Here is a 15,537-nt window from a genome sequence, read left to right as displayed (position 1 = left end):
AAATTATAGGGATCATTATTTGTTTTCCCTTTTTGGATTTTGCATACAACGTATATAGTTAGCAAGTACACGATTGGTTGACATTAGTTACTTTATGCATTGCAATGTGTCAATAAATTTCAAAAAATTAAAGTTGACAAGACTAGTAACTACGAGGTGCTGCGTGGGCCAAGGGCTTGATGAACCTATAAAGGCGTTTCTCCTAAAAACCAGGAGAATGATTTTTTGCCAAATTATGCCTAGTGTTTTCAACTATTCATGAGATACATTTAACCAAAAGTAAGAGGATTAGTGGATTTGAAATTGTTGCCATAAGTCGTGCGGTCTAACGTGGAAATCTACTTAATCTAAATGCAAGGTTGTCATGATGACAACTTTTGCAACAACCCTAGACCTAAAAATGATGTGTCATTATAATATAACACTAATGCTGAGATGTCAATCTCTTAAAATTTCTAATATTAATTAACTATTTGTATTATAATATTAACTATTCTAATATCAATCTCTAACCTTATATGCCTGTGTGTCATTTTATTATAATTTTCAATATTATATTAATTCTAATTATATACATGGCATCTACCCTAACCTTAAGTTTCTAACCCATAATAATAATAATATAATAACACATTATAATATAATAAAAATAATAAATTATAATATAATAATCATCTAATAATAATAACAACAAATAAAAATACTATTAACAATATATATAATAATAATAATAATATTTATATAATAATAATATTAATTTTAAATCACCCATATTAATAATAATATTAATAATATAATAATAATATATTAATATAAATAATATTGGTAATATAAATAGTAAAATATTTCTAAATATATCTAATAATAATAACAAATGAAAATGCTATTGACAACATACATAATAATAAAATTATATTTTATATATATATATATATATATATATATATATATATATAACAATAATATTAATTTTAATCACCCATATTAATAATAATAATATTAATATAAATAATATTCGTAATATAAATAATAAATTATTTTAATATAAATAATATTGGTAATATAAATAATAAATTATTTCTAAATATATTACTAAATAAACAAGTAATTAAATTTCAAAAAATTATATTAAAAGCAATTATAATTTTAATTTTATTTAAACTTATTTTTCAATAATAATTGAAATCTTTTTTAATTAATGAGTATTTTAAATATCATAAACAAGTGAACAATCAAATAGAAATAATAATAATAATAATAATAATAATAATATTCTATAAATCCACCTCTTAAGTAACCTACGTAACCTCTCCTATAATAACCCCTTCCCAAATATATCCTTCTAATGAATTAATAACATTAAGTAAATTCCTATAAATCCACCTTTTAATATACGTAACTTCTCCAATTAATTAAATGATAATGATAAATAGCATAATTAAAATAATAATAATAATATTCTATAAATTCACCTCTTAAGTAACTTACGTAACCTCTCCTATAGTAATCCCTTCCGAAATATATCCTTCTAATGAATTAATAACTTTAAGTAAATTCCTATAAATCCACCTCTTAATATATGTAACTTCTCCAATTAATTAAATGATAATGATAAATAGCATAATTAAATGATAATGATAAATAGCAACAATAATAATTAATTAATTAATTAATTATATATAAATTCACCTTTTCAGATAACTTCCACGTAGTTATAACTTTCTCCAAAATATATCTGTCTAATGAATAAAATATTATTATTTATTAATTACTTATAATTAATCAAAATAATTAAAGAGATTGGGTTTAGTGGAAAGTTATCAATAAATAGGTTTAGTAAAAGGTTAGTAGGATACATAGCAATGGTACTAACAAATTGGAATCTCTTATACTTTATAAATGACTTACTTGATAGAAGAATAAGAGATGCTCTCATTTCCTCTTAATTTTACACTCTTCTCATTTGCTTTATTTTTTATTTTTAATTATTAACTTGAAAGTTTTTCATGTCTTTAAATTCATCTATATATTTCATACATTTTAACAGTAAATGATTATACTTTTGATGCAGAGAAATGAAGACATGGAAAATAAAGACATGTTAGCACAATACTATGGTATTCAATAGTTTATTATTTATTCTCTTTTGTTTTACTTTATTTAGAACAAGTAGTTTATTGTAGAATCAATCTCACACTTCCACTATTTTCAATCTTCTAACCACTTTTGAGGCTCTTAACTATCTATTATAAAACCAATGAGCATATTTTTCTTAACAAAGAGATTGTAATTGATAAAACATGTTATGAAACACCAAAAATATTAAGTTTTTAAAAAAATATTTCTTTTTTCCATTAACAAACATATATGTTTCTCTCTCTTTCTCTTATTTTTATTTATTCACATATTTGTATGTATTATTTTAATTAAAAATCTAATTCATCAATTGAATTTATTAATTTTATATTACAGGTATCTTCATTTTAATGATTGAAGAATTTCACACAAAATTAAGATATTCTATAATTATATTGTATATTTTTTATTTTATAAAATATATGATATTATTACAAAAGATATTTATTTATTTTTGTAGTTATCACTACCATGTATTCTTGGATGAAGCAATATTGTTTATTTTATTTATTTATCACTTTATATATTCAATTTTTTTTAATAAAGCAAATTTGTATTAATTCAAAAAAAACTAATTACAAACACGGCGATTCGTGGATCCAGCACTTAAAGGGACTACTAACTATGATATCACCATCCTATAACATCAAATTGACTATATGAAATCTAAGTTTTCTACTATACCAACCTCTGTATACAATCATATCAATAATATTAGCTCATATTTTTATGTGATCTGTATTATTACCAAAACTCTTTTTGTTCATGTACTTCCACACCTCATATATCGTTTCAGTTGTGGCAAGTTTTAGAAGTGCAGCTTTCCAACCTTTTCTCGAGCCCTATTGCATAAGCCAATTTAACTCACAATTCCTTGATTGAGGCACATGTTACACACAAATCCACTTCAGAAGTTCCCCCCAGATTTTTTTCATAGCATCATACACACAGTTCCTTTATTATTTATTTTTTATTATGTACTTTTTTCTTTTCATTTATTTATCATTATTTGATTATTATTTATCAATGAGTTAAATTTACTTATCTTTATCGGTTTTGTAATTTCTTCCCTATACATGTTTTTTATACTTTACAATTGATTATAATATTGTTTTATTTTCTTTTTTAAAATAATTCAAAAAAACTTACTCATGCCTACCATGTCTTTTACTAAATATTCTCCTCAAAATTAATAGTGATAATTTATTTTAATGATATTATTAATTAATATCAAAATCATTAATTCAAAATAATATTTAATTCATTAAATCAATATAATTAATTAAATTAAATTGAACACTTTCTTTTTTATTTATTTAAGGCACCTTAATTGCTTACCAACTATCATGTCATTACCCACTAATACATTATATAAACTATTTATTTTTTCATTATTTAATAAATCGATAATTTATAATTTATCCTAACATAACCAATTAACAAATAATATATTCACTCTTTTATGTAATGGTGAATTTCTTATTTTATGTTTTTATTTTGCATATAAATACTTAAAAAAATAATATTTCTAAATTTATAATTTATATTTTTTCACTCAATTTTTTAATTTTTATTATGATTAGTTTTTCTTCTATCTCAATTTCATAACTCTACTTATTTTTCATTTCAATTATTAATTTGGCATTATTTATAAGTGGTTTATTCTATTTTTTATTTATATTATATAGTTTTATTTTAAATAATTAAGCAATAATATAAAACATCAAATACATTTCACTTATATTGTATATTAGAGATACCGTTGATATAAAATTATTCATATTAATATATTTTAAATTATTATAATTATCAATAATATTTAAATAAAAAATATCCGTGCATCGCACGGGTGTAGGTCTAGTTGTAAGTTAAAAGAATTAATGCTACAACACTTTTTCAATAAAAGTATTCTCGAAATATTTTAGAGTCTACAAGCAGTAATATTTAGAATAATTTAGTTTATTTTTGAATTTACATGAGTCGTATGAAAATTCGAATGTAAGGAATAAAGAAATATAGAATTCACACTAAAGATGATAGTTTAATTTATTGTGTATTTTTCCGAATCCGAAAGACCTATTTATAGGCTAAGTTGTGTTGTTTCACATGGTTGCAACGGTTAATGAAACACCCTTTTTCACCATATATAACAACACTTCACATTAAGTGTTACAACTTTTCGCCTTTCACAGTTTCACCAAATATTGCAACACTTTACACTAAATGTTGCTATTTCTGAATTCAAAAAATAACAAACTGGAGCAAATTCATGTGTGGCGGCTTGCTGCCACGAGCCGGTTGAAGGCATACCTCCGGAGCGCTGCGAGTACCCCGATTGCTCCCACGAGCCGGTTGAAGGCATACCTCCGGAGCGCTGCGAGTACCCCGATTGCTCCCATGAGTCGTGCCTAAGCACTTAAGTGCCTCCTACAAGGCGCCACTAACGCCTGTACGCTCATGCCCCCGCTCCCGGTCCCTATATCGGAGTCGGTATCGTGGCAACACCAACGAGGGAATGTGTGAAGATGACAAGTAACATAAGACTTGACATCACTCACTTATCCATGTGACATTTTCTCCTCTTTACCTCTTTGTTAAGTTAATAGAGACAACTCTATATAAAGAAATTAAAGTGAGTTAAACTTTTTATGTGAGAGTATTTCTCATGTATTGAATGTAAGTTTTTGTTGTTGTTATTATTGGAACACGCCAATTGTCATGTATTAATTTCTTTATTAATTACAGCATGTACATCCCAAAAGCTTCAGAGCTGAGTTGCAAGCTCACTAAAACCGAAGAAGAAGAATCAATATGTCGAGCATTAAGGGGGTGCATTGAGATTTTCCCAAAAATTATATTATGTGATAATATTTTCAATATTATTTGATATTAATTTAATCATTGTCATACTTTAAACCACAAGTAAATAACAATCAAAAAATTTATTGCATTTTCTTGTATTTTTGTGAATAATCAATGTCATTGTTAGATTATAAAAAATTTAATATCATAACATTATTGAACTTCATTTTCAAAATGGATCAATATATAATAAATAAAAAAATTAATAAATATTAGTTGAGTTCGGTCGGATTCGATTTTCGACGGATCCAAAATAATCATTCGAGCCCGACCGAATCAATCCTATACTATCCAAATTAAACAATTGAACCAGCCCGACACCCGGTCCAATATGAACCGTTTGCACAAAAATTACAATGGGTCGGTCGGTTTGAATCGGTCGGTCAGTTGAAATTTGTCCACCCCTAATTTGGACTATTTGGAGAGGTTTTCACTTTCAACCATAAGAATTTGTAGAAATATAAATGAAATAGATAATATCAAACATAATCAAATCAAAACATGAAACTAACACGAGATTGGATATATATACTCATCACATTCTCAAGATGATGCTTAAAATGCTTGTTTCAAGTCATTAAAGCACATAAATGCACTTAATCAAGTAGATTACATTTTATCTTAGTAAAAAAGAATGATTAAATTTAGAAATGCAAAAACCTTTACATGTTAGCTAAAAGATCTTTCAATTCCTGTGTAGAAGGTACTGACTCAGCCGGATAAATCTTGGCCACAAGTTGAACAAAACTGTCATACTTGTCAATAAAATCCTTCTGCCATAGTTGGAGAAACGAAAATCAGAACTTCAATATGTATCAATTAAGCCATGTGAACATCAATATGAAATGTGATAGAATGGAATGGTATGAAATGGAATAAAATAATTTTCCCACGTTTAGATTAACCTAAAATTGGATGGAGCGGAAAGAAATGAATTGGTATTTATTTCATTTCATTCTATCACTCACTATCATTTTTCTTTTTTTTTTATTTGAGCGGAATGCAAAAATTGTTCGGTTCGTTTTATGATACCCAAGAGATATCTCTCACTTTATAAACACTTAGAAATTCCTTGACTATTTAATTAGATTTAGACAAGGTCATCTAAATTTGAGTCACCGTTCCTGGAATAGCGCCGCTATCGTCCGCTATCGATAATTCTCATAGATGATAAGGGGATTTACTATCAACTGGAATTGAATATGCATACCTTGCATTTATCCCACAAGGAAGGTAATAATTCCTCCGAAGTCAAATTCTTCTGCAATTTCTTATACATTGCACCAATGGACCTGTCCATCTATTTAGAAAATCAAAGACAATTCATAAATTATGCAAGTTGCAAAAGAGCTATAGAAAAAGATAGGCTTACCCCAGACAAACTGGCTTTTAGCATCTTCCGGAAATCCACTTTTGACAGCCCAAGCTGGAAAGGAATCTGAAATTGATGTATAACACAAAAATTTGAATGAAAGTGAAAATATCAGGGTGTATATGCCAAATTCGGTTATCTATTTTGTACACAATATAATAAACAAAAATAACAATTGAGGTGCAAACGTAAAATTTTTCAAGTCATAATGGCGTGCGATAAATCTGTTGGTAACTTTTGAGTAAAAGAGAATAAATAAATTAAATTAAAATACATGATAGAAGTCACGTCCATTTGACTTCTATCATGTATTATACACAAATTTGAGAAGAGAAATTTTGGAAATTTAGAATATAGAAAATGAGAAACGTATGAGAGATTTTGATTGTTTGGCAACTACTAATAAGAGTATTATACACAAACACAAAAACATAGAGGGTTTATGAAAGGAAGACTAAAAATACTCGTAGTAGTTAAGTTTGCTAGTGAAGTGTTTAAGTAATTAGTAAGGTGTCTAAGTAATAGAATCATTTTACTAGTAACATATTATAAAGATGTTATTCAATAACATCACCAAGGCACAATGAAAATAATTTTTGAGTTAGGATCAGAGTAGATTCCTCTCTATGTTGGAGTTTTGCTCTGAGAGTAGCTAGAGAAACCCCTTTACTACTATTATCTTTAACTGTCAATGATACACCCTGTTTTTCTTCATATCATCAGATCTTTCCTCTCTTTTTCATCGATGGTTTATCGTTTTAGTTTGCCGAATTCATTAGTTTGTACCAGATTTGCATTTAGTTTATTCTCTATTTCTACACTCTAACAAGAAATATAAATTTACATTTACAAGGAAATCAATGATATTGCTACTACCAAAGTGTGAATAACTAATTAAATGGCTAACTATGTATATGAATGTATTTGCTACAAATCCCAATACAAACATTAATTCCAACAAAACGGAATAACACTAGTAGACTTTTGAAAAGAGGACTCCACAAAAGTGGTAAAGGTAATAAAACAATGAAAAGATTACTCAAAAGTAGGGTCTAAGTATTAAAAGCCCATATAACATCTTAGAAATTGGGTTGGACCCAATTCAACCCTACAATACTGACTTATAAGATGAATACTACCCTAACTTTATAAGCCCCAATGAAGTCATATCTCTAGGAAACAAGGAGCTAAACTCACACCCTTACCCCCAACACAAAAAAGTTGTTGAAAGTTGCGATATAGGCAAACTCCATTTTGTAATTAAGGCTGTTAGGGGTGGACTGCAATTAAAGCAATATTTCCAACCCTGAAAACATTGAGCTTGGACAATGGAAGAAGCCCAACAACAGATCTAGCATAGACTCTAATACAAAATCAGGAAACAATATGAAAAAATCACTACACAACATGAATATGGACAAGGAAACGGTTACTTCTCTCTCAGTTTACACTTTAAGACTGAATAGACATGATCACATTTGCAGACTAGCATGAATCAAAATGAGTACCTAACGGGCAGAGTATATAGACCTTCTTCTACCTATATCTAATGAAGAAGAAGAACTTGAATTGGAAATAGAGTCGATGATGCTTCATTCAACCTTCAACAAGAAGAAACAAACCAAGGAAATTTGGCTTTCATTCAGATAACGGAAGAAAAAAACGAGTAAAAGGTAGATATTGCAAAAGTAGAAGATGCCGAAAATTCCCCAATGAATGTCATTATGGAAAAGCAACAAGAGACAAAAGCAGATTTTTGCAATTTTCTTATGTCGGAAGACACTTTGATGGACATGGTGCGAGTATGGTGTTTGAATCAAGGACAAGACAGGCTCCAAATAGGTCCTTGTTAAAGGGTGGACTGTATTATAGTTTGATTGAACCGACGTTGTTCATGCATATTGTTGTCATGCTATGTTTTTGTGTAAAAAATACTACCCAAAAAAGTGTGTATAATCTAGGCATTAGTTATCAGTTGGTTTCTATCATGGATACATGATAAGTTGATATGCTTTTCATTTCTAATACTTCCAAGGATAACTCCAACTATTAGTGTAATAATATACTACCCCTTTCATTTCCATACTTATACTTGATGAGGATTTTTGAAATTGATTAACAATGAATAGTTCTATAATGTATGAGAAACATTGCAAACAACTTGTTTGATGAAAAAACTATGTTATATTCGAATGTTGTAAAGCAATATCTACGAAATATTATCGAAACGGACAAACCTCTTCAGGTGAAACATTATTGATAATCAAGTCCTCAATCCTTCGGGCAAACTGGAAAAGGCGTTCAAATTGCTTTCCAAGGAAAAAATGGATAATGAGATATTTCCAACAGGGTATAAATTCAAGTACGGTCAACGACCAGAACAAATCAGATAATAAATACTTACATAATAGATAATCATGCTAATATGGCGCGAACATGATTGCTCATATGCTTCACTAGCTTGATGATAAAACTTGGCCAAAGTAGGCACCACATTGGCTAGGTCATACAAACTGAGCCAAATGAATAACATAGCAAGTGAGAAATGTGTTTTCTTTTACATAATCAACTGAAAATACGACGAAAATTGAAGCAGCATTGAGCTTCCTCTTTGCCTGGGAAATGGTAACAAACCTATTCTGGAAAGCAGCATAGTTCTCTATAAGAAAAATATCTGCGTACTTTGGCTCTGTTTGAGCAAGTTTTTCCAAAGTTACAAACATTATGCTAACCTGTCAAGGGACAAATCCATCAGCAAACAATATGCCGATACTAGTTACATATTGTTAAAACAGATGACAAGAAAACAATAAGCCAAAAATGTTCAGAATTGACCATAGCCATAAGCCTATAACTATATGCAAAAGGTGCTTTTGGGTAGAAGCAACATCTATTGTACTGCATGTAATTTTTGTCTACTTATTAAATGATATTGTATTCTTTACACCAAACGTAGCCTAAGAGAAAAGAAGGATGAAAAATAAGCCAATTGGGAAATCACCTATCGTCAAAAGAAACAAGGAAGCCTCTCAAAAGTCATAGGCATAAACTACGTAGATACGAGGAGACTATAATGAAAAATGAACCCTCTCAAAAGTCAAAACCATAAACTTATATATATGCAAGGACACTCTCCAACCTTGAAGAATGTTCAAAGATATAAACCATAAGATTATAGCTCTTGCAATTATATTCCAAGTTTATTTTTTAAGCAAAAAGTTAAAGCGAAGCAAAAGATGAAGGCATAGATATATCGACTAGGTTGGCATCCCGACACCCACACCCAAACTCAAACGGCTTAACTTTAACAAAATATTATTAAAATTAAAGAAAAAGCTTGGGGAACTTCCAATTAAATGCACCACAAGCATGAAAAAAGAGAGCACCTTAACTTTATTTCTTCTCCCACAGCCTCGGCTATGAAGGAAAAATACAAGTCGATAAACATATTCAAGAGTGGCAGGGTGATTAACTAGATTTATTATAATATTCTTAATTTTAAGAAAGCAAGTACCTTAAACTCAACTAGATTTATCATGTACGTTCAATTTGAGATAGCAAAAAACAATGTAGAGCTTAAAAGGAATCACTTACAAATTTTGTGTACGCTTGGTCAACCAAATCCCTAGACTGTCCGGTAATGTACTGCTCCATCCGCGTTGCAAGGGTTGCAAATCTATAAGTAAACAATTAAAACATTACTTAAGCCTGGATACTTGAGACATTAAATACAGCCTAGAACTAAACAGTGCAACTGGTTTGAATATAAGGACAGCTTATTGACTTAAACCTATGAAGCATTAACCCAAACATGGACACCAAAAGCAATAGTAACACGTTAACATCAGTAGTAATTTGAAAAATTGTGGTTGATGAAGCACATATACTTTCTGAGGTGTCGCGGTGTCTGGGAAGTTTCCTATGCAGACACTCCTCGTCAAATGTCCTATTAAAAATTATTTTTAAATGGCTTGGACATGGGACACAGACTTCGTGGACATTTAGCTAGTTGACCAACATTCAAATAAGAATCAATGCTTGACAGACACAATTCTTATAAAAAGAATTTCAATTATTCATTTAAGAAATATCAGTAGTTTTAAAATGTATCTCTTTCCGCTTTTCATAAACACGTACATAACTACATATATAAAGGAAATATAAAGTGAGCACCTGACAAGGGAGAGGATCAAATATTGACCAAAACCATATATGGTCAAGAATCAAGATTAACATTTATGTTTTCAGCTAATATGCTCTAAATCGTTCCATCTCACAATGATTGTTGTATTTGACTATTTCACAAATTTAAAAAATGTGATAACGGAAAGATAGAGAATGATGATTTTACTAAATTATTCTTATTAACAGTTAACGTATTTTCTTTATCATAAATAGAGTGAAAAATAACTTGAAAGCGTTGCACATAGTATTAACTATAGGGTACAATTGAGAAAAAAATCAAGCTACATGAAAATCGAATGTGACAATCTGTTTTGGACATTTTTGTTGTTGTAAATGTAACAGTTATCAAGGGACAAAGGGCGTAATCAGAAACATTATCTAATTTTCTATCTCTTTCACATTACTGGCTTCTCACATGAATATAAGTGATAACAATCAATAAGGTTGATAATTATAACATTTATACATATTCTATCTTATATGCATATAAATAAGCATACATGCTAATTTGACAACATCATCATCAATATTTCTCTTTCATCTATTTGTATGTCATGTCAGTATCACAGATCAGCAACTTTAGTTGGCATATTTTTAGTTTCATCTAAAAGTGGACTGAGCAAAAAAAAAAAAATTCTCACAATAACTCAAAATAATTTACGAATGAAATGTAATTTAGAATAACCTGATGGGTTTGTGTATAATTTTATGAAGCAGAAGATGGAGATTATGAATAGAACAGTGTAGAAAAACTGTAATTGTATTAATAAGGAAGAACAATTACAATTAATAAAGGAAAAGCAATTCTGTAACAAACTGGTAGTGGAGCTACCAATTCCCTAAAGCACTTAGTGCTCCCAAATCACTAAGAAAGTGACCCCACCAATACTAACTGAATTCTTAGCTAACCTTCTATCTCTCTCTGTTACTCCTAATAAAACATTCCTTCCATGCACTCTATGCACTACACAGCCACGTCATCAATCTTCACGCCTTTCCCCCTCTTCCTTGAGTAAACTCTCCATATTTTCGGTTTAGGCCCAAAATCAAAGCCCATTCCATGATTCACGTTTCTATCAATACTCTCCTCCTTAGAAATAGCCTTGTCCTCAAGGCTAAACTCTGGAAACTGCCCACGTAGAACATCATCATCTTCCCAAGTTACATCATCCAGAGACTTGTTCTGCCATTTGATCAAACTCTGATGCACAGCCACACCACCCTGCATAGTCACTCTAGACCCCATCACCCTATCTGGATACACATCAACAGCATCTGTTATCTCTAGCTCTTTAGGGAGCTCTCCTTGAACTTGATAATTCCCAATGGCCTTCTTAAGCAAGGAAACATGAAACACCGGATGAATCCTTGATTGCTCCGGCAATTGCAACCTGTAAGCCACTTCTCCCACTTTGGCTAACACCTTGAAAGGCCCATAAAAACGAGCAGCGAGCTTTTGGTTGATCCTCTTCACAACTGACTGCTGTCTATGCGGACGAAGTTTTAAGAAAACCCATTCACCTACTGTAAAACTCAAGTCCCTTCTCTTCTTGTTAGCATAGCTTGCCATCTGTTCTTGAGCTCTTTGAAGATGTAATTTGAGTTGTTTGAGAGCCTCATCTCTCTCACTCAACTCTAAAGCCACAGCAGCAACTTTAGTCTCATTGGTCAAGAACCTCACTAGACTAGGAGGTTGTCTCCCATAAACCACCTCAAAAGGAGTCTTTCCAATAGTCACATGGTATGTGGTGTTATACCAAAATTCACACCATGAGATCCAATATGACCAAGTTTTTGGTTGATCAGAAGCAAAACATCGTAAATAACTCTCCAAGCACCTATTAATCACTTCCGTCTGTCCATCCGTTTCAGGATGATATGCAGAACTCATCCGTAATTTGGTACCTTGCAACTTAAATAACTCCATCCAGAAATTACTCACAAATAAAGGATCCCTATCACTGATGAGGGACTTGGGAATTCCATGTAACCTTACTATCTCCTTGACAAATAACTCCGCAATTGACTTAGCAGTATAGGGATGCTTTAATAGTATAAAATGGCTATATTTAGACAATCTGTCCACAACCACTAAAACAGCGTCATAACCCTTGGATTTCGGCAATCCCGTAATAAAATCTAATGATAAATCTTCCCAAACAGCATTGGCAATAGGGAGAGGTTGTAGCAAACCCCCTGGTGTAGTAGCCGCATATTTCTGTCTCTGACAAACATCACAGGCTCTGACAAAGTCCCTAACACTTTTATGCATTCCGACCCAATATAAATTAGCTGCCAATCTTCTATAAGTTCTGTGAAATCCAGAATGTCCTCCAGTAGGAGTATTGTGGTATTCTGCCAATAGAGTAGGGATAGAAGGAGAGTTGGGAGAGATGACTAACCTTCCCTGATAAAATAAAACCCCTTGTCTGACACAGAACCCAGGTTTAGCATCTGGGTGCACTTGTACTTCCTGAACCAGTTTCTGAATTTCTTGGTCACTAGTCACTTCGTCTAACAGCTTCTTGCTATTCACCCACATAGGATAAGAAACCATGGTGCTCATTTCAACTTCATCATAACATCTGGACAGAGCATCTGCTGCTCTATTCTCCAAGCCTGGTTTGTATTTGACTTCAAATTGATAGCCAAGTAGTTTGGCTAACCAACACTGTTGATCCGGAGAAGTCATCCTCTGTTGCAAAAAATGTTTCAGACTTTTGTGATCAGTATAGACTGTGAATTGGTTACCCAATAGGTAGTGCCTCCAGTGCTGAATACATAAAACCAACGCCATTAATTCCTTTTCATATACTGATTTAGCAAGGTTGCCATCAGATAATGCTTTACTGAAAAACGCCACTGGTTGTCTCTGCTGCATCAGGACTGCCCCAATTCCCCTACCCGCTGCATCACATTCAACTTCAAATGGTAGGGAAAAATTAGGAAGGACCAGAACTGGTGGTGAGGTCATGATTTGCTTCATCTGCTTAAAAGCTGTTATAGCCTCTGCACCCCATACAAAGTTGTCTTTCTTTGTGAGTTCAGTCAGAGGTTTTGCCACTTTGCCAAAAGTTGCAAATTTTCCCGAGAGTTGTTAAAAGGGCAAGTATTTCCTTTATTGTTTCCACAGGGATTAGTGCGATACTACCGCCGTTCTAGAGTTAAATGTGTTTTGATTTAAGATTTGGTAAAAGTTTGGTGACATGAAATTTAGATTGCATAACAATTAAATAAAGATAGTAACTAGGGTTTAAAAAACGATTCGAGATATTATCTTAGAATCCCTCCATCAAAGAAGCTTACTGGTACTTTCTTATCTTAGATTTTTATTTGAGATATTACTTAAGAATTTATATTTATTTTTAAAAACTTGGAACTAGTTTTTTTGAAATATCATAAAATAATAATTTCTATTTAAAAGAAAACTTAACAAAATTCAACCCAACGTTTCGCCCGAAAACTCTAATTTGACCAAACCCACAAAATCGTTTGTGCAAGCGTACGAAGTATGTGACATTATTTTGTCCCAGCTTCCTCAATCGATTATTAAATGAGACAAACTTTCAATCACAATCCTTGAAGTTGAATATCTGGCAGGAGTGGAGGCTTGCAAACATAACCTACACAGAAGGATTATTTGGCCTAAAGGTTCACAACCGCTGTCAATTATTTCTCTTCGAAACAAGCTCAACATTCTTTGGAAATGCATGGTGAAGTGGGGAATGATTTATCTAGGGAAATGATTTTTTGAGTTCCCCTTCTTATCTCTCGAAGATTTACGTAAAGTGAGAGCTTCAGGTTCATGGAACCTCTCCCTATGTATGATAAAACTATTTCCTTGGTCCAAAGACTTTATACCCAGTGTTTAGCAGATTAACACAACCCAGGTTTGGATCTATTTTTATGGTCTTGCACAGAAATATTGGCGTCCTAAAATTTTATTTATAATCGATTGTTGCAAAGGCTCCCCTATCTTCTCAAATATTGTACCTTTGAGCATTTTATCCGTGTTTTGGTTGACATGGATGTTCCTTCAAAAATTCATTACAAAGTCTTTGTTGAGAGACTTGGTTTTTCTTTTTTCACAGACGTTGAATATGAGAACCTTCCTCATTATTGCTTTTTCTTTAAGAAATCATGACATTCGATTGAGGTATGCAATTTCGCTAACAAAAGGGATTCTAAGAAACCTGACCCCAACCCTGTAACCAAACTTTTTGTAGCTGCTAAAATCTTTGTTCCTAAAATTAAACACCCTCCAGACATTCATCTAAAATAACTGTAGGTAAGAGACTGAAAGAGTAAAATATATCAATTGCAAAAATATATATATATATATATATATATATATATATATATATATATATATATATATATATATATATATATATATATATATATATATATATATATATATATTGTAGTCTCCGTCATCAAGTTTTTTGGATTTCTAGTACATACTATTGTCACCGGCTCTATATATTCAATTTGTTTGGGGTGATTGTATGAACAAGTGGGTCAATAATCAATTTATTAATCATATTATATTAAATATCATCCTCTCAAAGGGTTGACTTGCAAAAAGATACTAAACAATTTAAAAGATTGCAAAACTAAACATTGGCAAATCATCAAAACTTTGACACACAAAAATTATCATCTTCAAGATCAAATCCCTCATTCAAAGAAAATGAAGCAGAAGACAGAAGCACTTTTGATTGGATTAATTGGTGCAGCTTTTACTTTACTTGCTTACTCACAAACCTTCATATCACCAACTCAAAGCATCACAATTGGACTCCTTGTTCTCATGTTTGGATTCCTTGTAGGAGAAGGTTACATATCTCTTTAATTCATCATGCTTTTCTTTTCTACTTCAGTTTCACCCTTCATCTATATTCATGAATTTTAGGTGTTTGTGTGCAATAGCTCTTTAATGGGATATATTTTAGTTTTTGTAATTTTTATATATTTTTCTT

At 31.0% G+C, this 15,537-nt stretch overlaps 1 protein-coding gene across 1 annotated transcript; it reads right to left on the bottom strand.

Moving 5' to 3' along the window:
* Nucleotides 1-5,516: 5,516 nt before the first annotated feature.
* On the bottom strand, nucleotides 5,517-10,103 carry LOC131647343 (exocyst complex component SEC3A-like). Its single transcript, XM_058917244.1, has 7 exons — nucleotides 9,965-10,103; nucleotides 9,005-9,102; nucleotides 8,775-8,883; nucleotides 8,608-8,679; nucleotides 6,371-6,436; nucleotides 6,209-6,298; nucleotides 5,517-5,771 (listed from the first exon to the last, which is right to left on the bottom strand). Exons 1-7 carry the CDS (start codon nucleotides 10,022-10,024, stop codon nucleotides 5,661-5,663), a joined length of 606 nt encoding a protein of 201 aa, XP_058773227.1. The 5' UTR covers nucleotides 10,025-10,103; the 3' UTR covers nucleotides 5,517-5,660.
* Between the last annotated feature and the right edge of the window lie 5,434 nt (nucleotides 10,104-15,537).

Source organism: Vicia villosa, linkage group LG2, assembly GCF_029867415.1.
Source record: "Vicia villosa cultivar HV-30 ecotype Madison, WI linkage group LG2, Vvil1.0, whole genome shotgun sequence".
In the NCBI taxonomy this organism is placed as follows: domain Eukaryota; kingdom Viridiplantae; phylum Streptophyta; class Magnoliopsida; order Fabales; family Fabaceae; genus Vicia; species Vicia villosa.
The sequence above is the reverse complement of the archived record's forward strand: the minus strand, read 5'-3'. Positions and strand labels throughout refer to the sequence as shown.

What these genes read in the sequence shown, in the direction of transcription:
- LOC131647343 (XM_058917244.1), bottom strand. Translation starts at nt 10,024, where the DNA reads ATGGAGCAGTACATTACCGGACAGTCTAGGGATTTGGTTGACCAAGCG. An exon ending in ACCAAGCGTACACAAAATTT is followed by an intron (nt 9,103 to 9,964) that starts GTAAGTGATTCC and finishes GTCCCTTGACAG; the next exon opens with GTTAGCATAATGTTTGTAAC. An exon ending in CCTTGTGGGATAAATGCAAG is followed by an intron (nt 5,772 to 6,208) that starts GTATGCATATTC and finishes CAACTATGGCAG; the next exon opens with AAGGATTTTATTGACAAGTA.